This window comes from Salmo trutta, chromosome 36, assembly GCF_901001165.1.
Source record: "Salmo trutta chromosome 36, fSalTru1.1, whole genome shotgun sequence".
Classification (NCBI taxonomy): Eukaryota; Metazoa; Chordata; class Actinopteri; order Salmoniformes; family Salmonidae; genus Salmo; species Salmo trutta.
In genome coordinates this window covers 28,738,803-28,765,355 of record NC_042992.1, presented here as the reverse complement: position 1 = coordinate 28,765,355, position 26,553 = coordinate 28,738,803, and the positions used below count along the sequence as shown (strand labels likewise).

Genomic DNA, 26,553 nt, shown 5'->3' with positions numbered 1-26,553 from the left:
TCTCCACTGAATATCTGGGGCCAGTCAGACTACAAGGTCACAACAGCATTGGGTCTGTCTGTACAAACACAACACACACAATAATCTCAGTTTTACAATTCTGAATATATTAATCGATACTCATGACAAAAAGCTTGAGGTTACATTAAGAACTGGAAATGGATCATGTGTAGACAATACAATTAAGTAAAATGCATCATCCATTCATGTTTAGGTAAAAAATATAGTTTATTTCAGATTCACCATTAATATTTATCTGGATTGGATCACTGTACAGGGTGTAGTAGGCAGGGTCTTCGCTCCCAGCTCTGCACCAGTACTGCCCTCCATCTGAGACACTGACTCGGCTGTGTAGGAGTATCCAGTGATAGTAACTGGGTCAGAGCCTTGGCTGTGTCTGTACCAGTAGATTGTCCACCCAGAAGACTCGACTGTACAGGTCAGTGTCACTGTGCCGCCTGTGAATACAGCCCTTTGGCCGGACTTCAGTGTGGCTGTCGGACGATCATCTTTTGGAATTAAGAAAAGGGTGTTATGCAACAGGAAAACATCTATCGAATCTGCTGCCTGATATGTCCTCTTGATGAGTAACTGATCAAAGTTCAGTGAGGCAGAATAGCCTACTGACACATGACATGTCTATGATTGACTCAACATTGACTCAATGTCCAACTGTATGACAAAAAGTCGCACACAAGAGAGTAACTCACCATTTATAGTCAGAGTAAACATGTCACTTGGTTATGAAGATGTGGGTCTAGAGAATCTGTTCCCTTCACACCAGTACTGACCCTGGTCAGATACAGAAGCTATACTAATGGTGTGAGAGGCTGCAGTCGAATCATCAGACTGGAACACTGTATTCCCTGTGGCTCAGTTGGTAGAGCATGGTGTTTGCAAAGCCAGGGTCGTGTGTTCGATTCCCATGGGGGGCCAGTACAAAAAAAAAATGCATGAAATGTATGCATTCACTACTGTAAGTCGTTCTGGATAAGAACGTCTGCTAAATGACTAAAATGTAATTGTCACTGCTGTCTTTGAACTGCTGGTAGCTCCAGTCACTGTGAGAACGCACAGTACAGGTCAGAGTGACTGGATCTTTAGTCAGTGAAGCCTTGGGCAGAGCTGTTGAGACATATCACAGATTAGACACGTACATGCAAATTAAAATGAGTCTTTAAAAGAAAATAAACGTTTTGCTCAGAATTGGTACTGTGGCGGTAATGACATTTTGTCAGCTGGTGATTGTCAAGCAAATAACTGCCTGTCTCATGGTAATTGACCGTTTATGAACATAAACACATTTAGCATCTCCTGGCTTCCACTCATAGCCTACAAGCTATTGGTGCAAACCTTCGGAACATCTACAGTCTAATAAATCAGAATAGCATGTTATAGCTATGCCATATGGCTGTGGGCTAGACTAGTTAATTTAGCATACAAGATTTGCTTAGAATTTTGTGGCATTGGCCTCCAGAGTCACACAAAGGTACAGACACATGAGACACACACAAAGGTACAGACACATGCATACGCACACATTGTGATACTGTTGTATGGTGGTATTGAACATTTTGTGTTGAGGATATGTGGTGGTCTAGGGATGTTATATGATGTACTGTTTTATCTTTAGCTCATTCAGTACAAACATTGTTCACTGTTTTATAATTTGTTTTATATTTAATGTCGATGCTTTGGTGTGCTTGAAACCCAGGAAGAGTAGCTGCTGTCTTGGCATAATTAATAAAAAAATAAAATACTACAGACCCGGGTTTGATCTCAGACTGTGTCACAACCGGCCGTGCCTGGGAGTCCCATAAGGCGGCGCACAATTGGCCCAGCGTCGTCCGGGTTAGGGGAGGGTTTGGCTAGGGGGGCTTTACTTGGCTCATCGCAGTCTAGCGACTCCTTGTGGCAGGCCAGACGCCTGCCGTCAGTTGAATGGTGTTTCCTCCAACACATTGGTGCAGCTGGCTTCCGGGTTAAGCGGGCGGGTGTTTAGGAGAGCGCTTTAGCGGGAGAAAAAGGGGGTTAAAAAAAAAAGTATTCTGTGGCATTACTTTTTATAATTTTTTAACTGAAATATTTGTTATTGAACACACACAAGAATGGTGCATTGGTACTTTGTAGAAAAGACATGTATGCAATTCTTATATAAACATAAAAGAGCAGACAGATACAAAAATAATAAATAATACATAATAAGATATACAGAACAGGGACAGGTAAACAGAAAGAGGGCAGATGTCACCCCCCATATCCATCCTTCCATCAACACCCCCCACCCCACCCCCTTTAATCTACCCTTGGGTGGCAAGCGCATTTTCGGTAGATTAAAATATCACAAGGAAGCGTGCATGGAAATGTACAACTTCACAGCGCCAAATGGTCCAAATAAGAGAGGAGAGGTTGCCAAATTTGAAAACGTTTTGATAATTTATTGGTTGGAAGAGCGTGCTTGTTTGAAATGGAAAAGCATTGCGGTAGCTTTTGATAAAGAAGTACATCAAGACGAAGCAGCTGCTTTATTAGTAGGATGCACTGTTGAGCGCTACATCTCGAGGGGTTTGTGCTGATTGTATGGAGATTGTGACAGCCGGTTAAATGGCGTCTCTTGAGAAGGCAAGAACAAGATGTATGTCAGGAGAAGTGCAGTATTATCATAAGGAGATGTATACTTGGAATACGGAGGAGGAATGGAGGGAAAAATAGAGCGAGGGAGAGGGAGGAAGAGTGTGAGTATGAGTCGGTTAAAAATGGTGGAAAAAAAGGAGATGGTTTGTTAACGAAGAATGGTAGAAAGCGTAAGCAGAATGAGCTGAAGGCAGGAGGACAAATGGAGGTGAATGAGGTCGAAGTATTGGAGGGGGCAGGTGTGGTGAAGTTCTCGGAGCCCGAGGCTTGCACCGATGGTCAGGATAAAGATGAGTCTGTGACAGTAGAAGTGAAGTTTTTGGAAAAAGTGGACCCTTGCCTTTGGCTGATCCATTTGTGGTTTCCGGGTGGGTGAAAACAGAGTTGGGTGCTGTGGAATCGGTGAGGGTAACCAGAAGTGGTCTAGTGATAATTGTTTGTGTTTCTGCTGGTCAGAGGGAGAGGCGCTCCACGTTAAAGGAATGGGGGCAAGAAATATGAATTGTTTTTCTCTCAAGAAAAGGGCGCCATTAAAAGGAGTGATTACTGGGGTAGCAGTAAATGTAAAAGTTGACCAACTGAAGGGGAAGATTCCCGGTGTTTGTGATGCTCGTCATTTGGTGTGACACAGACAGGGTGGCGTGAGTGGGGAAACAGAAGAGTCATTGTCTGTTCTTCTGAGTTTTGATGTGGAGTCTTTGCCCGACAAAGTGATGCTAGGATATATAATTTATTCAGCTTTTGTGCGGAATAAATTATGTTGTTACAGTTGTCAAGCTTCTGGGCATGTGGCAACAGAGTGTAGGAGGGAGGTTCCCAGGTGTGAGAAGTGTGCAGAAGGGCATGAGACAAATTAATATGTAGCATTGAGGAAAATAGTGATATGTGTTAATTGTAGGGGTGCCCATGGGGCTGGGGATCAGAAATGTCCCATGTGAGAGAGGCAGGTTGAGGTTTCCAGGGTTAGAGTAGTGCAGAAGTTGTCATATGCTGAGGCAGTGAAGAAAGTAGAGGAAGATGGGTAAAGTGGGCAGGATCCTTAGAGGAGTGGTGTGAGTAGTAGATCTGTACCAGTACATATGGATTGGCCAACAAGTGATATATGTTTCAGTGAGATTGGATTTTTAGCATTTATAGCAATGGTTATCAACTGTACTGCAGGGATGGAACGTAAGTTGCAGAAAATTGAGGTTGTGGTGGCAGCTGCAGAGAAGTAATTGGGTGTGTTAAGTGGTGGTGTCGCAGCCTTTCAGGTTGTTGGCATGTGGTAGGACTAAATACATTTAAATAGTGGAGTAGGGTGGTGTTATTTGTTATATAAAATAAATATGAGTGTGGTGTTAGATGGTAGGGTATGTGTTTATTTATTTATTCAAGCAAAGTGTAAGGGAGTTGTACTCCAGTCTAGTAGGTGGCGGTAATGCAACATTTATTGGATGCCAACCTCCATTAAACCTCATCGAAGAATAATATTTTTTTCATCGGTAAACAGCCTCAGTGAACTACCGGTATCTTCATGTATTCACCATCTTTGTCCTCCCATCTTGTGCCTTCATCAAATAGCTCATTGTTATATCTGTGCCTTCATTCAACGTTGCTAAGGAAGTCCTGAGATTGTTGTCAGTGGTTACAGTGGCGCGAACGCCTTGATCACACCGACAGTGTTTAGGGTTTGGTAACCCAGAAGTACATTCATTTCCAATGGAACGCTGCTTGTGCCTTGCAGCATTAGTGCGTTCTGTGTGGATTCATCAAACGTATGCAGAGAAGGCTTGACCGAAATGGTAGTAGAATGTGAATGTTTAACTTTTATTGCACACATCCAGATGATGCTGCGTACCATTTTGCACAATGACACTGTCGATGTTATCGAGGCGTTCGCAGCTTGGCTTCCGAGTGAAGGGTTAACAAATTAAGATGGCTGCCCCCTTGGAGTTGTACTGTTGGAAAGGCGATTGGGGTTTACCCTCAGTTGATACAGACTGTCTAACAGTTTTGGTAAGAAATACAATAGGTGATTACAATACGTAAATTATTATTCACCGTCACTGTCTTCGCATAAATAATTTCACTTCAACACAAGGCAACAGAGGGTGAGGACTGAGGTGACCTAGCTAGCTAGCTAACGGTTAGCTCCGCTTTGATGAATGACTGGAATGCACACTCATGTTAACTAGCTAACTAACTACATCATGTGTTATTGACAACTTGACACGCATTGAACCAACAATCCTAGGCTGGTCAATGATCGTCACGTTTCCATTATGTTAGCTCAGTTATAACATTTAGCTCAAATCCAGTAAAACATGCTCTTATTATTTAGCCAGGTAACGTTAACTAGTTGGATATGCAACTTGGTCAGGGAGCTCTGTCATTATAATTCTGGTTTATCAGCCAATTTCAGGTTTCTGGTTGCTTGCTTTTGACAAGTCAAGGGTGACATGACTAAAACGGCCTACTGTACTACTCTGTTGGAATATTGTGTTGAGAATTTGTAGTGCTGAATTTGATGACAGTTTGAATTAGCTACATGTCTTGGTATTAGCTAAAGCCACGGAATGAGTAATGGCCTAAATTGTCAAAGGTTATGTCGAACGCTAAACGCTTTCCATTCTGTTTTGCTAAACTGTCTTTGCTCAGACACCAATTTTATCATTTGCCCCCTGAAAAAAAATAGTTAGGCCTAAAATAAATGTGTAATTTATAGTCCCATTTTTTTATTCTTAAAGTGACTGATAAGTGGCCACTGCAATGTCCAGTCCACAATACGCATTCATTTGTGAAGTGAAACATTTACACTATTTACAATGGCAATAACTTTTAGTTTAGATTTAATTTACTACTTCTAACTAAACATACAATTCTCTGAGGTCATACAGCCAAATATTTGTGGACAGATTAAACACTAGGCTATTTCATGACTTTAATTACCTGATGGTGTTTGAGATCTTTGACTGTAAGGAAAAGTGTCAATAATTTAACCGATTTAAGGGGTTAGCCTAGTGTTTGCTTTGTATTCGGCATAGGGTAGTTAATATGCAGACTTCATTTAACTAACACACAATTGATGCTGATTTCGTTGTGAATGTTGGCGACTGGAAAGGGACCGGCTCTCACTTTAGCCCCCTTTTGTTGGTGTTATGGGGACTTGCTTTGAACCCTGGCTAGCCTGTTATTACTTGTCTTTGTTTTAATTTACCCAGCATGGATTATCTCACTGTCCAGTGCAGCTGTCACCACCACCACCCAACTAGCGGAGTTCTAAGAAACTAGAGAAAAGCCAAGAAAGGGGAAGAGAACATAAATAAGCACACACTCTTCCCCTGTATAATTTACAAAAAATTGTGTTTCCTGTGGAAAGATGCCCTGTTACCCCCTCCCCACACCCGCTGCTGACACATCTATAAAATCGAGCATTGACTAAAATACAGTAGAATAGAATACAGTATATACATGAGATGAGTAAAGCCATATGTAAATGTTATTTAAACATTTATTAAAGTGACTTGTGTTCCATTATTAAAGTGGCCAGTGATTCCAAGTCTATGTATATAGGGCAGCAGCTTCTAAGGTGCAGGGTTGCGTAACTGGGTGGAAGCCAGCTAGTGATGGCTATTTAATCGTCTGATGGCCTTGAGATAGAAGCTGTTTTTTAGGCTCTCGGTCCAAGCTTTGATGCACCTTTACCGGTCTCTGTGTGAAAGAACTTGACTGTCCTGCATAGAACCCTGACCTCAACCCCAACAAATACCTTTGGGATGAATTGGATCACCATCTGCGAGCCAGGCCTAATCGCCCAACATCAGTGCCCAACCTCACTAATGCTCTTGTGGCTGAATGGAAGCAAGTCCCCACAGCAATGTTCCAACGTCTAGTGGAAAGCCTTCCCAGAAGTGTGTAAGCTGTTATAGCAGCAAATGCGGGAACCAACTGCATATTAATGCCCATGATTTTGGGATAAGAGTTTTGAGAAGGTGTCCACATTCTTTTGATCGTGTAAGTTGCAACAAAATATGTGTAGACATGATTGGGAGCCACAAGGAAATGTCCTGCTGCCTGACAAAGGTCTCTGTCAATTACTGTGGCTCCCTCCTTTGTCTGTATTTTTAGGGGATCTGAAACCCAAATGCTTGTCGAGGTTTCTCAATTTACATGATTTGCACTGCACAATACTACCAGGCTCTTACTTTAAAGCTCCAATGCCGTCTATATAGCATAAACCATAGACTACCTCATCTCTCTCCCCATCTCAGGCAGGTGTTGGCATAATCGACAGTAGTTAAAACCATGTTAATGAACAATGTTCATTCCACAGCTTCTGTTTAATGACTTAGGCATACTAGGATAGTGCTCTAGACCTTAGTGTTTCTTTCGTGTCCCTCGAGCCAGACACACTTCAGCTGGCAAACCCAAGTAGCTTTTTTTCTGAAGGAAATGGGATTTAAAAGCGTCTGGCAAATCCCACAGTGGGAAGGAAACACTCCCATTATTTTTCCCGTGGCAGGGAAAAATGTAATGATTTTCATTCTCATCTGCAACAAAGTGGGGTCTCCATTACTAAACCCACACCCGAGGGGGATGAGGGTGGGGTTATGGTTTCTAACGTATGGTACAATGTCCTGAGCCCTCTCTTATTATAACTACAGTCACACACAGAGGCCATATGGGAGGGGTAAATGTGATTTTCTTGTATACACATCCGAGTATCAAGGTTGTCTTCATTCTGAGAGCTTAAAGTGGTCTAATAGCCATTTCACAAGCCGATATGAACTGTTCTGTGCTGACCTGATTACGCTTAGGTTAGCTGCTTGAACCATGCTAGAAATTACGATGTAGGGTCAAAGACATATCCAAGCCAGACCAGCACAGTTCGGGTCAGCACGATAGTGCCTAAAGGGTAGGCTATGATAATTGAGCTACTCAAAGAGAGATGAGAGCTCTATAGGCCCAAACTGTCTACATTCAGACATTGTGAAATCTACTGTTTAGTTACTGTACTGACATGCTGAGAAAGTGACGTTTGGACTTCATCACACTCAGATTGAGGGAGGGAGGAATGTTCTGCTTAGCTGCTCTAAAGCTGCACAGCAGCCACTGTGGGGTTGGAGGCCACTTGGCAGTGTTATATGATCTGCCATGACAAGGCAGACAGGGCTTTATTTTGTCAGGCCACAGAATGAGTAATCTCATTCAGGTTTCACTTAAGATATTTTCCTAAGTCATGGGCCATTTTCTAAAGCTGTGTCAGTGTTGTCCTGCTCCAGTGAACCCACACATACTGGGCACAAAACACATCAAGGTATTAAGAACCATTGTTTGACAGCATGCATTCACAGTATCAACATCCAGGGCAGTTTACCTAATTTGACTTTCTAGCTACCTGTTTTTTTACTTAACAATAAACGTGTCTTGGTCAGGTGTAGGGTTGCAACAGTCTGGTAACTTACTTACAATTCCCAGGTTTTCTAGAAATCCTGGTTAAAGTATTTCTAGATTCCAGGATTTTCCCAACCAGGATTTATGGAAAAACTGGGAATTTTGGGAAAGTCATTGATTTTGTTATTATTATCCAGGGATAGCCTTAACTTAACATGTGTAAATATTTGTATGAACATAACAAGATTCAACAACTGAGACATAAACTGAACAAGTTCCACAGACATGTGACTAACATAAATGGAATAATGTGTCCCTGAACCAAGGGGGGGTCAAAATCAAGCTGCATTAAGTACTGCAGTGCATCTCCTCCTCATGGACTCCAGATTTGCCAGTTCTTGCTGTGAGATGTTACCCCACTCTTCCACCAAGGCACCTGCAAGTTCCCGGACATTTCTGGGGGGAATGGCCCTAGCCCTCCCCCTCCGATCCAACAGGTCCCATATGTGCTCAATGGGATTGAGATCCGGGCTCTTCGCTGGCCATGGCAGAACACTGACATTCCTGTCTTGCTGGAAATCACGCACAGAACGAGCAGTATGGTTGGTGGCATTGTCATGCTGGAGGGTCATGTCAGGATGAGCCTGCAGGAAGGGTACTACATGAGGGAGGAGGATGTCTTCCCTGTAACGCACAGCTTTGAGATTGCCTGCAATGACAACAAGCTCAGTCCGATGATGCTGTGACACACCGCCCCAGACCATGACGGACCCTCCACCTCCAAATCGATCCCGCTCCAGAGTACAGACCTCGGTGTAACGCTCATTCCTTTGACGATAAACGCGAATCCGACCATCAGCCCTGGTGAGACAAAACCGCGACTCGTCAGTGAAGAGCACTTTTTGCCAGTCTCCCTGTAGCGCTGTCTTTGGCGTCTCACACTATGGACATTGCAATTAATTGCCCTGGCCACATCTGCAGTCCTCATGCCCCCTTGCAACATGCCTAAGGCACGTTCACGCAGATGATCAGGGACCCTGGGCATCTTTCTTTTGGTGTTTTTCAGAGTCAGTAGAAAGGCCTCTTTTTAGTGTCCTAAGTTTTGTTTATGGTTCATGGAACAAGCATGGGAAACAGTGTTTAAATCCTTTACAATGAAGATCTGTGAAGTTATTTGGATTTTTACGAATTATCTTTGAAAGACAGGGTCCTGAAAAAGGGACATTTTCTTTTTTGCTGAGTTTAGTTCAGGCCCTCGTTTTAAAAATGTCCAGGATGGATTTCAAAATGAATGTGCTATTTGGGCCAAGTTTAGGCTATAGCATACTTGGCTTGTATGTCCTTGTCAGTGTTTGTTTAGTGTACTGTAGGTTCTTATTGCCCTCTATGTGAAATAGGCTATGCATTCCTCTCCTTCCCTACGGATACCCAAAAAGGAAGATGATTTATAGAGCGCTAAGAGCGCCACAGAGTACCTCAACCCTCATTGAAATTTGCCAACAGTCCCGCGGGTGAGGGTATCTGCGTTTTTTGATGTTTTTTAACTGCGGTTTCCTAGGGGTTTCAGAAAATGGAGGGTTTGAACCTCAGGAAGATGACTTAGGGGCTCGTCACCCCTCCTCTCCTTTCTTTTTCTTTCCCCTCCTACTCCTCCTACCACCACCACCACCCAGCTAGATTTTAAGTTAACCCCTGTAAGGGTGACTACTTTTAGCCTACTTTATGCCAAAGCGATGATTGACGTCTTTGTTTTCAATTAAACCCAGCTAGTTTGAGTCTAGGGAATATTGAATGTATCCCCCTCACCTTTCAAGAGGCCTAGCCTATATGTAGACCTAATTTAGGGAGTGCAGGTTGGTTGTTTCATTTTGTTGGCCTGACGTCCTGGGGGTTTAACTTAAAGTTGAGGTAAATGGAAAAATTTGGACACTTGCCCTGTCAGCATAATGCAAGTAATGTGCCCTTAAGGGTTTCGGAGCGCCGTAAACTCTACCTCGTAAAGGTAGGATAATCCTGGATATCAAATTTTATTTGTCACATGCGCCGAATACAACAGGTGTAGATCTTACAGTGAAAAGCTTACTTTCAAGCCCTAAGTAACAACGCAGTTTAAAATAAAAAAAATACAGATACAAAAATTAAGATTAATAAATAAAACTAACAAATAATTGAAGGAGAAGCAGTAAAATAACAATGGTGAGGCTATATACAGGGGGTACCGGTACAGAGTCAATGTGCGGGGGCACCGGCTATTCGAGGTAATTGAGGTAATGTGTACATGTAGGTAGAGTTAAAGTGACTATGCATAGATAATAACAGAGAATAGCAGCAATGCGAATAATCTGGGTAGCCATTTGATTAGATGTTCAGGAGTCTTACGGCTTGGGGGTAGCAGCTGTTTAGAAGCCTCTTGGACCTAGACTTGGCGCTCCGGTACCGCTCGCCAGTCTATGACTAGGGTGGCTGGAGTCTTTGACAATTTTTAGGGCCTTCCTCTGACACTGCCTGGTATAGAGGTCCTGGATGGCAGGAAGCTTGGCCCCAGTGATGTACTGGGCCGTTCGCACTACCCTCAGTAGTGCCTTGCGGTCAGAGGCCGAGCAGTTGCCATACCAGGCAGTGATGCAACCAGTCAGGATGCTCTCGATGGTGCAGCTGTAGAACCTTTTGAGGATCTGAGGATCCATGCCAAATCTTTTCATTCTCCTGAGGGGGAATAGGTTTTGTCGTGCCCTCCTTCACAACTGTCTTGGTGTGCTTGGACCATGTTAGTTTGTTGGTGATGTGGACGCCAAGGAACTTGAAGCTCTTAACCTGCATCACTACAGCCCCGTCGATGAGAATGGGGGCATGCTCGGTCCTCCTTTTCCTGTAGTCCACAATCATCTCCTTTGTCTTGATCACGTTGAGGGAGAGGTGGTTGTGCTGGCGCCACACGGCCAGGTCTCTGACCACCTCCCTATATGCTGTCTAGTCTTTGTCGGTGATCAGGCCTACCATTGTTGTGTCATCGGCAAACTTAATGATGGTGTTGGAGAAGTGCCTGGCCGTGCAGTCATGAGTGAACATTGAGTACAGGAGGGGACTGAACACGCACCCCCGAGGGGCCCCCATGTTGAGGATCAACGTGGCGGATGTGTTGTTACCTACCCTTACCACCTGGGGGCGGCCAGTCAGGAAGTCCAGGATCCAGTTGCAGAGGGAGGTGTTTAGTCCCAGGGTCCTTAGCTTATTGATGAACTTTGAGGGCACTATGGTGTTGAACGCTGAGCAGTAGTCAATTAATAGCATTCTCACATAGGTGTTCCTTTTGTCCAGGTGGGAAAGGGCAGTGTGGATTGCAATAGAGACTGCATCATCTGTGGATCTGTTAGGGCGGTATGCAAATTGGACTGGGTCTAGTGTTTCTGGGATGATGGTGTTGATGTGAGCCATGACCAGCCTTTCAAAGCACTTCATGGCTACAGACGTGAGTGCTACGGGTCGGTAGTCATTTAGGCAGGTTACCTTAGTGTTCTTGGGCACAGGGACTATAGTGGTCTGCTTGAAACATGTTGGTATTACAGACTCAGACAGGGGAGGTTGAAAATGTCAGGATATTCTTGCCTTTTGAGTTTTCCTAACGAGATCTCTCGGTCTTTGAAGGAGCTGTTGTGTTATTTAAACACTCACTGACTTTTCAAGAAGGTAATGAGCTTTGTAATCTGGTATTTTGGCCGGAAAAGAGTCATGCACCTCTCTTCAGTTCCAAAGACATGTAATTTCTTCAGTGCGATCTGGAAGAAGTGGTGGTCTTCTTGCTTGATTAGTTTCTCTGTGGTGAAAGAGGCATCTCGTTGTCCTAAAGTACAAGGCACCAAAGTAATCCATAAGACTCCATTACTGTGGTCCTGTATGGCTTAGTTGGTAGAGCATGGTGCTTGCACAGCCAGGGTTCTGTGTTTGATTCCCGGGACCACCAATATGTTAAATGTATGCACTCGTTACTGTAACTTGCTTTGGATAAAAGCGTCTACTAAATGGCATTTATTATATTAAGTCATAAACTTTATTGGAAACTGTTTGCTCATCTGTTTCTCTGTCTTTCTTTCTCTCAGGCCTATGCCAAATTTGCTGGTGCTCCACTCAAAGTCCACAAGATCACCAACCCCTGGAGAAGCCCCACAGGTAATTCCAACCCAGAGCACTGCTATGTTCTGTTCTCACTAGTGATGGGGGGATAAAAATCGATAAATATTGCAATATTATTTTGGATGATATTATATTGATATTTTGACTTCAAGTATCAATTTGAAATGTTGTATTTTTTTGCTTGGTAGCTTGGCTAGCGCTAGTCAGCAGTACCTGCACCAAAACTCCAGTATTTTTTCATCCTTTTCAGCTTGTTCTCCATCTTCTTTTAAATAGTGAGCCAACAAGTTTTCAGCACTTTTATTTCCATGACTGATCAAAAGTCATTTTCTTATGCTATCTCGTCTCTCTGCAGCAGACACACACTGAGTGTCCAAAACATTAGGAACACCTGCTCTTTCCATGACATAGACTGGACCAGGTGAAAGCTATGATTCCTTATTGATGTCACTTGTTAAGTCCCCTTCAATCAGTCTAAATGAAGGGGAGGAGATAGGTTAAAGAAGGATTTTTAAGCCTTGAGACATGGATTGTGTATGTGTGTCATTCAGAGGGTGAATGGGCAAGACAAAGATTGAAATGCCTTTCAACAGGGTATGGCAGTAGGTTCCAGCTACACCGGTTTTAGTGTGTCAAGAACTGCAATGCTGCTGTTTTTCACACTCAACAGTATCATGTGAGTATCAAGAATGGTCCACCACCCAAAGGACATCAGGCCAACTTGACACAACTGTGGGAAGCATTGGAGTCAACATGGGCCAACATCCCAGTGGAATGCTTTCGATACCATTTAGAGTTCATGCCCTGACAAATTGAGACTGTTCTGAGGGCAAAAGGGTGTGCAAGTCAATATTATGAAGGTGTTCCTAATGTTTTGTACACAGTGTATAGTGAGCAATATGTTTGGAACATCAAATCGCAATCGAATCGCAATACATATAGAACCGGGGGAATTGCAATTCTTATCTTATCGGCATCTAAGCATTGTGATATCATAACGAGGTCCCTGGCAATTCCCAGCCCTAGTACTCACCATGCCTTTTTGGGAATGACCTCACTGAACTCAGTAAAGGGTCACAGGGTCACACATCACCTGACTCCCATAGCATTACTTTACCATCTGCGTTCACTCACCCTTAGGAACGAAGAAAGCGATGGTTTGATATATGAGAACAGGAAGCTCTTACTTTCCCCCTCTTCTCACTGGAGTAGAACAGGGTTCACAGGTTGTGTGGTAACAGTCAAAAGGTCAGCGAGCACCTGACGTTCTCATATCTCTCAGTACCACCTCCTTTGTATGCCAGCCCAGTTTTGCACACCCTCCTGGCTTCTTCACACCACAGGGGGTTCAGACGACTCTGAGGTCTTTAAGGTTACTGTCTGGATCATTGTTTTTTGCATTCCCGCTACGCATTTCAGAAGATCGCTGTATCATATTAATGTCTTTCCTGAGATGTTAAACACTTTTCCACGCGTTGTGAGTGAGGTCTGATAATCTGCGCAGTGCGATTGGAATAAAGACGACCTTGATAGCGCCCTTTCGGCTGACTGCTCTGGTCCCTCGTTTCAGGTACCTTGCCGGCACTGAAGACCACGGAGGAAAGTACTCGTAGTCTTTCCAAACCCAGTAATATCATCATTCACCTTAGAAAACAGGTGAGTCCTATTCCCACTGTCTCTTCCGCTTCCCACAGGGGAGATGAATGGTAAACAGGTGATAGACAACCTCCCCCTTCACCCCCATCCTTTTGGAGAGGGAATATGTGGGTAATGATGTTTTGCCAAATGACAAGCTGTTCTATAGGAAACAGATGTGTCTTAATGTAACACTAAATGATTGAGACATTCTTAGTAACAAACAGGTGAGTGACATCCGGAGCCATTTGTAGGTATCGTCATAGTCAGGAACTGATTTCCAATGTGTACTGCTTTTGGCCTCAAGGTATATTCCCTTGCTTATAATTCTGGGCATGCAGAATCAAGGCACAAATTAGTTTCACGAGGGTTTTCTTGAGCTCCGGTAACAACATGGTAATCTCTACAAGACATCCACATCTATAGTTGGGTTGGGCACTAGTTATTTAGTTGGTGCGTTCAAGTTAAATCGTCAGTACTCAAAGTGGCGGTTCACACTCTTGGATTTGATATAACTATTTAACCAACCATATTAAGAAGTATGTTTAAGCAACTTAAAAAGGCACACTTTTGCATAAGTGCGAGGGGTCTTTCACTTCTGCCAAACTGATACAACTGGTATGCAAAAGGAAGACGGTAGGCAAAACTTGAGGTCCTTAAATATATTGCTGTCCAGGGACAGTGAGTCTTGGGGGTGGAGGTTAACTGGTTATGAGTTGTTGCATTGAATTTTATTGGTAGAAAGTCTTGGCATAGTGATTTACTAGGCTTAATTTAGTGTTTTAGGCTGGGTTATGAGCCTCTGGTGTAGAAATCTTGGCCATAAACTCTGCATAGATGGAAGGTGTCTCTCATAAAGTCACCAGAGGGGTATACTAAAAATCAGGATTAATAAATTAGCTAGCTAACTTGCCTTAATATTCTGAAATAACCTTTTACAATTTAGAAAGATAAGCTTGAAATGGACATGGTCTAATTGACTACAACAATCAAAAACACATCTAAGTTTAGCTTTCAGAAATCAATCAATAGTTGTTTCTGGTTGTTTATCAAATTAGTTGGCTAACTCATTTATCCTACTTTGTAGTATACCCCACAGGTTGAGCAACAGATGATTTGTTTAGCAGTGTTGTGGTAAAGCGTCTCCCATATTGCTTCGACCTTACAGATTGAGGGGTTAGGGCCAATGGCAACAGTCTTATTGGGGTCTGACACATAACAAAAAATACATTACAGACAAAAAACTTTATTTACATACATTTAAAAACATTAACATCAAATTGTATTGGTCACATACACATGGATAGCAGATATAGCCCTTGGTTCACTCCAGACTTGACTGCCCTCGACCAGCACAAAAACATCCTATGGCGCACTGCATTACTATCGAATAGCCCCCGCGATATGCAACTTTTCAGGGAAGTTAGGAACCAATACACAGTCAGTTAGGAAAGTAAAGGCTAGCTTTTTCAAACAGAAATTTGCATCCTGTAGCACAAATTCCCAAAAGTTTTGTGACACTGTAAAGTCCATGGAAAATAAGAGCACCTCCTCCCAGCTGCCCACTGCACTGAGGCTCAGAAACACTGTCACCACCGATAAATCCACGATAATTGAGAATTTCAATAAACATTTATACTTGCGTACTATTGCTTGTACAGATGAACGTGGTACCTTCAGGCGTTTGGAAATTGCTCCCAAGTATGAACCAGACTTGTGGAGATCTACAATTGTTTTTCTGAGGACTTGGCTGATTTCTTTTGATTTTCCCATGATGTCAAGCAAAGAGGCACTGAGTTTGAAGGTAGGCCTTGAAATACATCCACAGGTACACCTCCAATTGACTCAAATGATGTCAATTAGCCTATCAGAAGCTTCTAAAGCCATGACATAATTTTCTGGAATTTTCCAAGCTGTTTAAAGGCACTGTCAACTTAGTGTATGTAAACTTCTGACGCACTGGGATTGTCATACAGTGAATTATAAGTGAAATAATCTGTCTGTAAACAATTGTTGTAAAAATGACTTTTGTCATGCACAAAGTAGATGTCCTAACCAACTTGCCAAAACTATAGTTTGTTAACAAGAAATTTGTGGAGTGGTTGAAAAACGAGTTTTAATGACTCCAACCTAAGTGCATGTAAACTTCCGACTTCATCTGTACCTAATACACACATCTAAAGGGGTGAATGAGAATATGTACATGTAAGTATATGGATGAGCGATGGCCGAGCGACATAGGCAAGGTCCAATAGGTGGTATAAAATACAGTATATACATGTGAAATGAGTAATGTAAGGTATGTAAACATTAAAGTGGCATTGTTTAAAGTGACTACTGTTGTGTAGTGTGCATGTGTTTTTGCATCAGTTACACATACGTCAGTACATACACACAACAAGTAGGTCACATGCTATTTTATATTATTAAAAAAAAAAATTACATAATATTGCTGCTACCGTCTCTTATGACCGAAAATAACTTCTGGACATCAGAACAGTGATTACTCACCTCGAACTGGAAGAAGCTTTTTCCTTTAATGAGTCCGACGCGAAGGATATACTGCTTTCTCGGTAACAGGCCCAAATCCCTGTTATTTGCGTGAAGAAAAGATGGAGAAAAAGGGGGTCAGAGGTCGGACTGCCTTCTGAGAATTCGTAGGCGAGCGAGTAAACTCCCACTGCCATCCATTCTATTTGCCAACGCGCAATCATTGGAAAATGAAATCGATGACTTACGATCAAGATTATCCTACCAACGGGACATTAACTGTAATATCTTATGTTTCACCAAGTCGTGGCTGAACGACGACACGGATAATATAGAGCTGGCAGGATTTTCCACCCACTGGCAGGACAGAGAAGCTACGTCTGGTAAGATGAGGGGTGTGTGTCTATTTGTCAAAAACAGTTGGTGCGCGAAATCTTGAGGTATTGCTCGCCTGAGGTAGAGTACCTTATAAGCTGTAGACCACACAATCTACTATCTATTATTTGTGTCTATTTACCAACACAAACCGATGCTGGCACTAAGACCGCACTCAACCAACTCTATTTAAGGCCATAAGCAAACAAGAAAATGCTCATCCAGAAGCGGCGCTCCTAGTGGCCAGGGACATAAATCCGTTTTACCTCATTTCTACCAGCATGTCACATGTGCAACCAGAGGGAAAAAGCTCTAGACCACCTTTACTCCACACACAGAGAAGCATACAAGTCTCTTCCCCCACCCTCCATTTGGCAACTCTGACCACAATTATATCCTCCTGATTCCTGCTTACAAGCAAAAACTAAAGCAGGAAGTAGCAGTGACTCACTCAACACAGAAGTGGTCAGATGATGCGAATGCTACGCTACAGGACTGTTTTTCTAGCACAGACTGGAATATGTTCCGGGATTCATCCAATGGCATTGAGGAGTATACCACCTCAGTCATCGGCTTCATCAATAAGTGCATCGACGACGTCGTCCCCACAGTGACCGTACGTACATATCCCAACCAGAAGCCATGGATTACAGGTAACATCCGCATTGAGCTAAAGGCTAGAGCTGCCGCTTTCAAGGAGGAGGACACTAATCCGGACACTTATAAGAAATCCCACTATGCCCTCAGATGAACCATCAAACAACCAAAGCTGTCAAGGCAAAGGGTGGCTACTTTGAAGAATCTCAAATATAAAATATATTTTGATTTGTTTTAACACTTTTTTTGTTACAACACATATGGAATCATGTAGTATGTCTTCAGTATTATTCTACAATGTAGAAAATAGTAAAAATAAAGAAAAACCATTGAATGAGTGTCCAAACTTTTGACTGTGTATGTATGTGTGTGTGTGTGTATATATATATATATATATATATATATATATATATATATATATATATATATATATATATATATATATATATATGCATGCATGCATGCATGCATGCAACAATTAAGATTTTACTGAGTTACAGTCCATATAAGGAAATCAGTCAATTGAAATAAATTCATTAGGCCCAAATCTACGGATTTCACATGACTGGGCTGGGCTGCAGACATGGTTGGGCCTGAGAGGGCATAGGCCCACCCACTAGGGAGCCAGGCCCAGCCAATCAGAATTAGTTTTTCCCCCACAAAGGGCTTTATTACAGACAGAAATACTCCTCAGTTTCATCAGCTGTCCGGGTGGCTGATCTCAGACAATTCGTCAGGTGAAGAAGACGGATGTGGAGGTCCTCGGCTGGCGTGGTTACATGTGGTCTGCGGTTTTTAGTCCGGTTGGACGTAATGCCAAAATCTCTAAAATTATGTTGGAGGTGGCTTATGGTAGAGAATTGAACATTCAATTCTTTGGCAGCCGCTCTGGTGGATTTTCCTGCAGTCAGCATTCCAATTGAACACTCCCTCAACTTGAGACACCTGTGGCATTGTGTTGTGAGACTTGTGTGACAAAGCTGCACATTTTAGAGTGGCCTTTTATTGTCTCTAGCACAAGGTGCACCTGTGTAATGATCATGCTTTTTAATCAGCTTCTTGATATGCCACACCTGTCAGGTGGATGGATTATCTTGGCAGAGGAGAAATGCTCACTAACAGGGATGTAAACAAATGTTGTGCACAAAATTAGATAAATAAGCATTTTGTGCGTATGGAACATTTCAGGGTTCTTTCATTTCAGCTCATGAAACATGAGACCACCACTTTACATGTTGCGTTTATGTTTTGGTTCAGTATAGATTCCTCTCTGTGCTTTGTAAAGGCCTTTTCACCTGAACTTTTTCTATGCCTGCCTTTTTTCCTGGTGAATTCTATTGACTATTTTGTAAGGGCATCCATACTCTCATCTAGGACCTGATATCCCATATCTAAACTAAGTGACTGACTGTCCTTGTCTTTCAGAAATACAACGCTGACTATGACCTCTCAGCCAAGGAAGGGGCGGACACTCTGGCCTTTGTGTCACTACTGGAGGAGAAACTGCTTCCCGCATTGGTGAGATAACGTCTGCATGTGGAGAGGGCGAGGGAAGGCCGGAGGAAAGAGATGACAGTTTGTTTTTCTCTCTTCACATACCGTAGAACATAGAAAAAGAAAGTGAGAAGAGGGGTAAAGGGTGGATATGGTTTAGCAGATCAGGGTAAAACAGGGGCATGGGGTCAACACACACACAAATAACCATACCCACATCTTAACATTCCCATTATCGCCTTTCTATGGTGGTTGAGGATGATCCAAACAATATCAAAGGTCTCGGCTCTTTCAGTCTGTGCCAGGGGGAGGAGTTGGAGTTACCCCTGTGGATTCAGGAATGCTTGCAAGTCATTGAAAAGGGCGCGTGTGTTCGCCCACCCGCCATCGTGAGCAAATTGATTTTGTCCCCCCCACACCAAACGTGATCACGACACGCAGGTTGAAATATCAAAACAAACTCTGAACCAATTATATTAATTTGGGGACAGGTCGAAAAGCATTAAACATTTATGGCAATTTAGCAAGCTAGCTTGCAGTTGCTAGCTAATTTGTCCTATTTACCTAGCTTGCTGTTGCTAGCTAATTTGTCCTGGGATATAAACGTTGAGTTGTTATTTTACCTGAAATGCACAAGGTCCTCTACTCCGACAATTAATCCACACATAAAACAGTCAACCGAATCGTTTCTAGTCATCTCTCCTCCTTCCAGGCTTTTTCTTCTTTGGACTTTATATGGCGTTTTGGACTTTATATGGCGTTTTGGAATCTAACTTTCATAGTATTACCACGACGACGACCGACCTCAGTTCGTCTTTCAATCACCCACGTGGGTATAACCAATGAGGAGATGGCACGTGGGTATCTGCTTCTATAAACCAATGAGGAGATGGGAGAGACAGAACTTGCACCGCGCTCAGCGTCACAAATAGAACTGACTTCTATTTTAGCGCCTGGCAACGCAGATGCTCGTTGGCGCGCGCAATGATTTGAATAACATGTATGTGTAAATTTATTTTGCGACGCGAGCGTGTGGTCAGCATGTGACCCACTCCTAATAAATATCACCTTTTTTAAACGCTTTCACCTGGCATGACCTTCAGTGGGCAAGGTTAAATGTCAGGTTCTGTCTTGGTAATGCAATTGCTCTCTTAATATTACAAGAAAAGTAAGCTATTGTGAAATATGCTTTAGAACTGTGAAATAATAGATTTGTACTCAGCGTAATGTTGAAGGGAAAGTAGGTATTCATCGTCGAAGCTTAAGTGAGCATTGATTAGCAGCGATAGTACCCAGCTCTATGGTAATGTACCAATTTTCATTCTAGCATATCACTTAATGTGCAGCAACGTATTTGACATATATTCTTAGTAGTAGGCTGATATGGACATTGGAACATGGCTCAGGGACAGTGATTGAGCAAGACAGGCTTGCCTGTGTTTACTGTTTGGGCCCTGCAGAGAATCCTCATAAGTTTACTGTGCCCAACGTGTGCTGCATTTCCTGTATAAAAGTGTCTGGCTTCCTGTGTAAAAAAAAAGAAAAAAAAAAAAGAAGGTGATCAAGAAACAGTCGACACACGTTGTGTCTCTGGGGGGGAAGGAGATGCGTCTGGAAACAAGCGGAAGAGTCTCAAGTACCTTTGACCATACCTGGGGTGACCCCTTGCATGTGCACTGAGCCCCTGGGAATAGAGCAGCAGTGTGGCTTTACTATTAGGAAAATGGCACCCCAAGATGGTCAGGTTAAATACCGTTGTGCTCCTGGTTAAATCGCATGCATTATGTCATCAAACATCCAGATTTCAAAATTGGAGTCCTAGCCATTGATACTATTTTCAACAATAGGATCAACTGTTTCCCATATTGGAAAGTCAGGGTGGTCCTGTCCTATTAATTCTGTCTGGTATTGGGAGTTGACCTTTTGATAACCTATGGTGTTGACAAGGTTAGGAACTACTCTGGAACACGCACGTTTGTCCACCTTGAAAAGGTCACAGGTGTGCTTTGAAAAAAGGTACATTTGATCTTCATTGTTGTGTGTTGGATCTATGACGTGCCTTTTGATCATTTTGTTGTAGTTGCTCTAGCAGTACTTTATGGTCGCAATCTATGGTACCTGCCACTTCTGTTCTCTTCCATCCATTTACAGTGCCTTCAGAAAGTATTCATACCCCCTTGACTTATTCCACGTTTTGTTGTTACAACCTGAATTCAAATTGATTAAATATTTGTTTTCTACACACAGTACCCCATAATGACAATGAAAACATGTTTTTAGAAACGTTTGCAAATTTATTGAAAATGAAATACACTACATGACCAAAAGTATGTGGACACCTGCTTATCGAACATCCTCATTCCAAAATCATGGGCATTAATATGGAGTTGGTCCCCTTTTTGCTGGTATAACAGCCTCCACTCTTCTGGGAAGGCTTTCCGCTAGATGTTGGAACATTGCTGCGGGGACTTGCATCCATTCAGCCATGAGCATTAGTGAGGTCGGGCACTGATGTTGGGCGATTAGGCTTGGCACGCAGTTGGCGTTCAAATTAATCCCAAAGATGTTCGACAAATCATTTCTGTATGGACATGGCTTTGTGCACAGGGCCTTCCCTAAACTGTTGCCACAAATCACAGAATCGTCTAGAATGTCATTGTATGCTGTAGCTTTAAGATTTCCCTTCACTGGTCCTAAGGGGCCTAGCACAAACCATGAAAAACAGCCTCAGACCATTATTCCTCCTCCACCAAACTTTACAGTTGGCACTATGCATTCAGACAGGTAGTGTTCCCCTGGCATCCGTTAAACCCATATTCGACCGTCGGACTGCCAGATGGTGAAGCGTTATTAATCACTCCAGAGAACGCGTTTCCACTGCTCCAGAGTCCAAAGGCGAAGAGCTTTACACCACTCCAGGCGACGCTTGGCGTTGCTAATGGTGATATTAGTCTTGTGTGCGGCTGTCCGGCCATGGAAACCCATTTCATAAAGCTCCCAACCAACAGTTATTGTACTGATGTTGCTTCCAGAGGCAGTTTCGAACTCGGTAGTGAGTGTTTCAACCGAGGACAGACAAGTTTTACTCGCTTCAACACTGCAGTCTCATTCTGTGAGCTTGTGTGGCCTACCACTTTGTGGCTGAGCTGTTGTTGCTTCTAGATGTTTCCACTTCACAATAACAGCACTTATAGTTGACCGGGGAGCTCTATTAGGGAAGAAATTTGACAAACTGACTTGTTGAAAAGGTGGCATCCTATGACCGTGCAATGTTGAAAGTCACTGAGATCTTTAGTAAGGCCATTCTACTGCCTATGTTTGTCTATGGAGATTGCATGGCGGTGTGGTCAATTTTATAGACCTGTCAGCAGCAGGTGTGGCTGCATTAACCAAATCCATTAATTTAAAGGGGTGTCCACATATGCTTTTGTATATATAGTGTATCTCATTTTACATACGTATTCACACTCCTGAGTCAATACATGTTAGGATCACCTTTGGCAGTGATTAAAGCTGCAAGTCTTTCTGGGTAAGTCTCTAAGAGCTTTGTACACCTGAATTGTACAACATTTGCCCATTTTTATTATATTCTAAATTCTTTAAGTTCTATCAAATTGGTTGTTGATCATTGCTAGACAACCACTTTCAAGTCTTGCAATAGATTCAAGCAGATTTAAGTCAAAACTGTAACTCGACCATTCAGGAACATTCACTGTCTTCTTGGTAAGCAACTCCAGTGTAGATTTGGCCTTGTCTTTTAGGTTATTGTAATGCTGAAATGTGAATTCATCTCCGAGTGTCTGGTGGAAAGCAGACTTAACCAGGTTTTACTCTAGGATTTTGCCTGTGCTTAGCTCCATTCCATAAAAAATTTTATCCTGGAAAAACTCCCCGGTCCTTAACGATTACAAGCATAACCATAACATGATCCAGCCATCACTATGCTTGAAAATATGGGAAGTGGTAATCAGTAATGTATTGGATTTGCCCCAAACATAACACTTAAGTCGTTCTGGATAAGAGTGTCTGCTAAATGACGTAAATGTATTCAGGACAAAAAGTGAAATGCTTTGCCACATTTTTTTGCAGTATTACTTAGTGCCTTGTTGAAAACAGGATGCATGTTTTGAAATATTTGTTTTCTGTACAGGCCTTTTCCTTTTCACTCTATCAATTAGGTTAGTATTGTGGAGTAACTACAATGTTGTTGTTCTATCCTATCACAGCCATTAAACTGTGGTAGGAAGGACACCTGTATCTTTGTAGAGACTGGGTGTATTGATACACCATCCAAAGTGTAATAAATAACTTCACCATGCTCAAAGGGATATTCAATGTCTGCTTTTTTTATTTGTACCCATATACCAATAGGTGCCCTTGTGAGACATTGGAAAACCTTCCTGGTCTTTGTGGTTGAATCTGTGTTTGAAATTCACTGTTCAACTGAGGGATGATAATTGTATGTGTGGGTGACAGAGATGAGGTAGTCATTCACAAATCATGTTAAACACTATTATTGCACATAGTCTATGCAACTTATTATGTGACTTGTTAAGCACATTTTTACTCCTGAATGTACGTATTTAGGCTTGCCATTACAAAGAGGTTGAATACTTATTGACTCAAGACATTTCAGCTTTTCATTGTTAATTAATTTGTTAAAATGTTTTTCAATTTTTTTACTGATTTCACTTTGACATTATGGGCTATTGTGTGTGTAGGCCAGTAACAAAAAATCTCAATCAATTTTAAATTCAGGCTAAAAAAGTCCAGGGGTATGAATACTTTCTGAAGGCACTGTATGTGTCTGTCCCTGCCTTTCTCTGTCTCTCTCCATCTCCCTCCTCAGATCTACACACTGTGGGTGGACTCAAAAAACTATGTGGACGTGACACGGCGCTGGTACGCCGAGAACATCCCCTTCCCACTCAACTTCCTGCTGCCCAACCGCATTCACAACCAGCAACTGGAAAGGCTGAGGCTGGTGAGGGGAGACCCCACACTGGAGCCTGGGGAGCAGCTGGAGAAGGAGGTGAGGAGGAACGGTTGAGGGTGAGAAAAACATATTATGGAAGAAGATAAGAGAGTGTGAATTGACACAATGGGATTCGGCAAATGGGCAGGTAGCAGGTGGAGGGATGAGATAGAAGGCAGCTAGCTATTACTATAGAGAGGCCCTTGGATTGGCTCTTTAGTACACTGACATGGAGAGGGTAGTTCATAGTAATCCCAAGAAGGCAGCTAGCTATTACTATAGAGAGGCCCTTGGATTGGCTCTTTAGTACACTGACATGGAGAGGGTAGTTCATAGTAATCCCAAGAAGCCAAACAGTCTGTGTTTTCACAACACATGGTAATTGGGTCAGGTGGTTTATCTCCATGGTAAAGGGGGTATTGTTTTTTTATGCTATACTTTATTGACTCTAACTCTGGATGGGCAACTCCGGTCCTTGGCAGAGTTGCCCATCCCTGGTTTAACTGTACACACAACAATGTTCTGGCTTCGTTGAAGGATAGTTCATAAATAAGCCCCATGAATGCAGATACAGCTGTTCAGGCTGTGAATGCCTCTGTGTGTCCATGCTGATGGTTGTCTGGGGGCTTTGCATCTTCTCCACAGCTCTACCATGATGCGCTAGAGTGCATGACCCTGCTCTCTCAACGGCTGGGCTCACACAAGTTCTTCTTCGGGGATTCGTAAGTGGCTGCTGTGTGCAAACTGCAAACAAATTGCATGTATAACACGTTTGCCACAGTGTCTTTCATATGAGTGTGTGTATACTGTCATTTGTGGATTGTCTCCACAGCCCATCCTCTTTGGATGCCTATGTGTTTGGTCACCTAGCCCCCCTGCTGAAGGTGAAGCTGCCCAATGGGAAACTCCAGCAACACCTCAACTCCCTGGACAACCTGCGGCACTACTGCACCAACATCCTCATCCTCTATTTCCCCTCAGAGGGCGGAGGTAAGTTCCCTGGAGTACTATTTCACAACTCCGGTCCTCGAGCAGTACCCCAACCGTACACACATTTGTTGTACACAGGACAAACACACATGATTCAACTAGTCAAGTGGATGATTGGTTGACTGGTTGATTCAGGTGTGCTTGTCTGTGGCTACAACAAAAGTTGTACTGTTTGGGATACTCGAGAACCAGAGTTTAAAAATGCTGATCTTGAGTGCCTAGTCTAGCAGTCTGATACTCAATTCCAAACACTGAAAACTCTAACTGTGTTGAGAATTTATTGCTAAAATGTTAGGTCCACTGTGTGCAGAGACTTCATGCTTTCTGCTCTTTGACTCTCATCCTGTTTTTTCTTCTCTGTTTTAGAGCCACCCATTCGCAAGGTGTCAGTCCATTCGGAGAGTAGTGACTTTGACAGCGAGCCCCATAAACGACGCAAGCAAATCCTGTCGGTCCTGTTTGCCATGGGCTCGATGCTGGGCTACGCCATTTTGATGGGGATCGTCAGCATCCAGCACATCCGACCGCAGGCAGCGCTAGTGGGACCCCGCCACATCGAAGAGGGAGGCGAGGAAGAGGATGCGGAATGAGCAGTACTGGCTCGGTGTAGGACCAGGTAGAAGGAGGTGTTGTGAGGGGAAAATGGACGATCTCTGACTTATTCTGTGCGTATTGACGGAGAATAGAGGATCAGGAATTACGTTCCTCAAAAATCTCAATCTCCCACAATGCACGATAATCCTCTGTCAGTTCAGACCACTTCTAGGCATCCACAAACAGGCCTAGTTATGCAGTCTCAGTTTTTGGTGCTTGATTTTTGTTTTCTCGACATCCCAGGAAGGCATACCTTTTCTTGTCTCAGAATCTTCAAGAACGCTTTAATTTAATTCAAGAATGGTATGCCTTTCCTTTTTTCAGGTTTCTTTCTTTCAGGTAGAGGTTATGAGGGTTGAGCCACTTTCTGAAATGTTTTGTCAGGTTTCACTTACACAAACAGAATTTTGATTTGATTTCAGGTCATTAAAAGTAAAAATGCTGAACCATCTGTCACAAGGTGTTTGTTGTATGTTTGCCAACATTCCAGTTTCTCCGAGCTTCAAATATGTTACCCTACCCCTAAAATCACAATGGAAAACATAGACAGAATTATACAGTACAGCAGATATATTAACTGGAAATTATTTAAATTGCTTGATCTTTCCAAGAAGGGGAAGGAGACAGACTTTAGGTTAACACAGGGAAGGTTTCTGTCACAACAGAAAAAAAAACACATTTATACACTGAACAAAAATATAAATGCAACATGAAACAATTTCAAAGATTTTACTGAGTTACAGTTCATATAAGGAAATCAGTTAATTGAAATAAATTGATTAGCCCCTAATCTATGGATTTCACATGACTGGGAAGGGGCACAGCTGTGGGTGGGCCTGGGAGGGCATAGCCTAGCCAATCAGAATTAGTTTTTCCCCACAAAAGGGCTTTATTACAGACAGCTGATGAAACTGGGTTTGCAAAACCGAAGAATTTCTGCACAAACTGTCAGAAACCATCTCAGGGAAGCTCATCTGCGTGCTCGTCGTCCTCACCAGGGTCTTGACCTGACTGCAGTTCAGTGTCGAAACCGACTTCAGTCGGCAAATGCTCACCTTTGATGTCCTATGGAGAAGTGGGCTCTTCACAAATTAATCCCGGTTTCAACTGTACTGGGCAGATAGCAGACAGTGTGTATGACGTTGTGTGGGCGAGCAGTTTGCTGATGTCAACGTCGTGTACCATGTACCCCATGGTGGCAGTGGAGTTATGGTATGGGCAGGCATAAGCTATGGACAACGAACACAATTGCATTTTCTCAA

General features: G+C 42.8%; 1 protein-coding gene across 1 annotated transcript; it reads left to right on the top strand.

The window, feature by feature from the left end:
- Positions 1-4,223: 4,223 nt before the first annotated feature.
- LOC115175789 (metaxin-1) lies at positions 4,224-25,744 on the top strand. The gene is made up of 8 exons (XM_029735311.1): positions 4,224-4,632; positions 12,108-12,177; positions 13,712-13,797; positions 18,664-18,756; positions 23,582-23,764; positions 24,353-24,429; positions 24,540-24,697; positions 25,064-25,744. Exons 1-8 carry the CDS (start codon positions 4,552-4,554, stop codon positions 25,285-25,287), a joined length of 972 nt encoding a protein of 323 aa, XP_029591171.1. The 5' UTR covers positions 4,224-4,551; the 3' UTR covers positions 25,288-25,744.
- Positions 25,745-26,553: the final 809 nt, after the last annotated feature.

What these genes read in the sequence shown, in the direction of transcription:
- LOC115175789 (XM_029735311.1), top strand. Translation starts at nt 4,552, where the DNA reads ATGGCTGCCCCCTTGGAGTTGTACTGTTGGAAAGGCGATTGGGGTTTA. An exon ending in TCATTCACCTTAGAAAACAG is followed by an intron (nt 13,798 to 18,663) that starts GTGAGTCCTATT and finishes CTTGTCTTTCAG; the next exon opens with AAATACAACGCTGACTATGA. An exon ending in TTTCCCCTCAGAGGGCGGAG is followed by an intron (nt 24,698 to 25,063) that starts GTAAGTTCCCTG and finishes TCTCTGTTTTAG; the next exon opens with AGCCACCCATTCGCAAGGTG.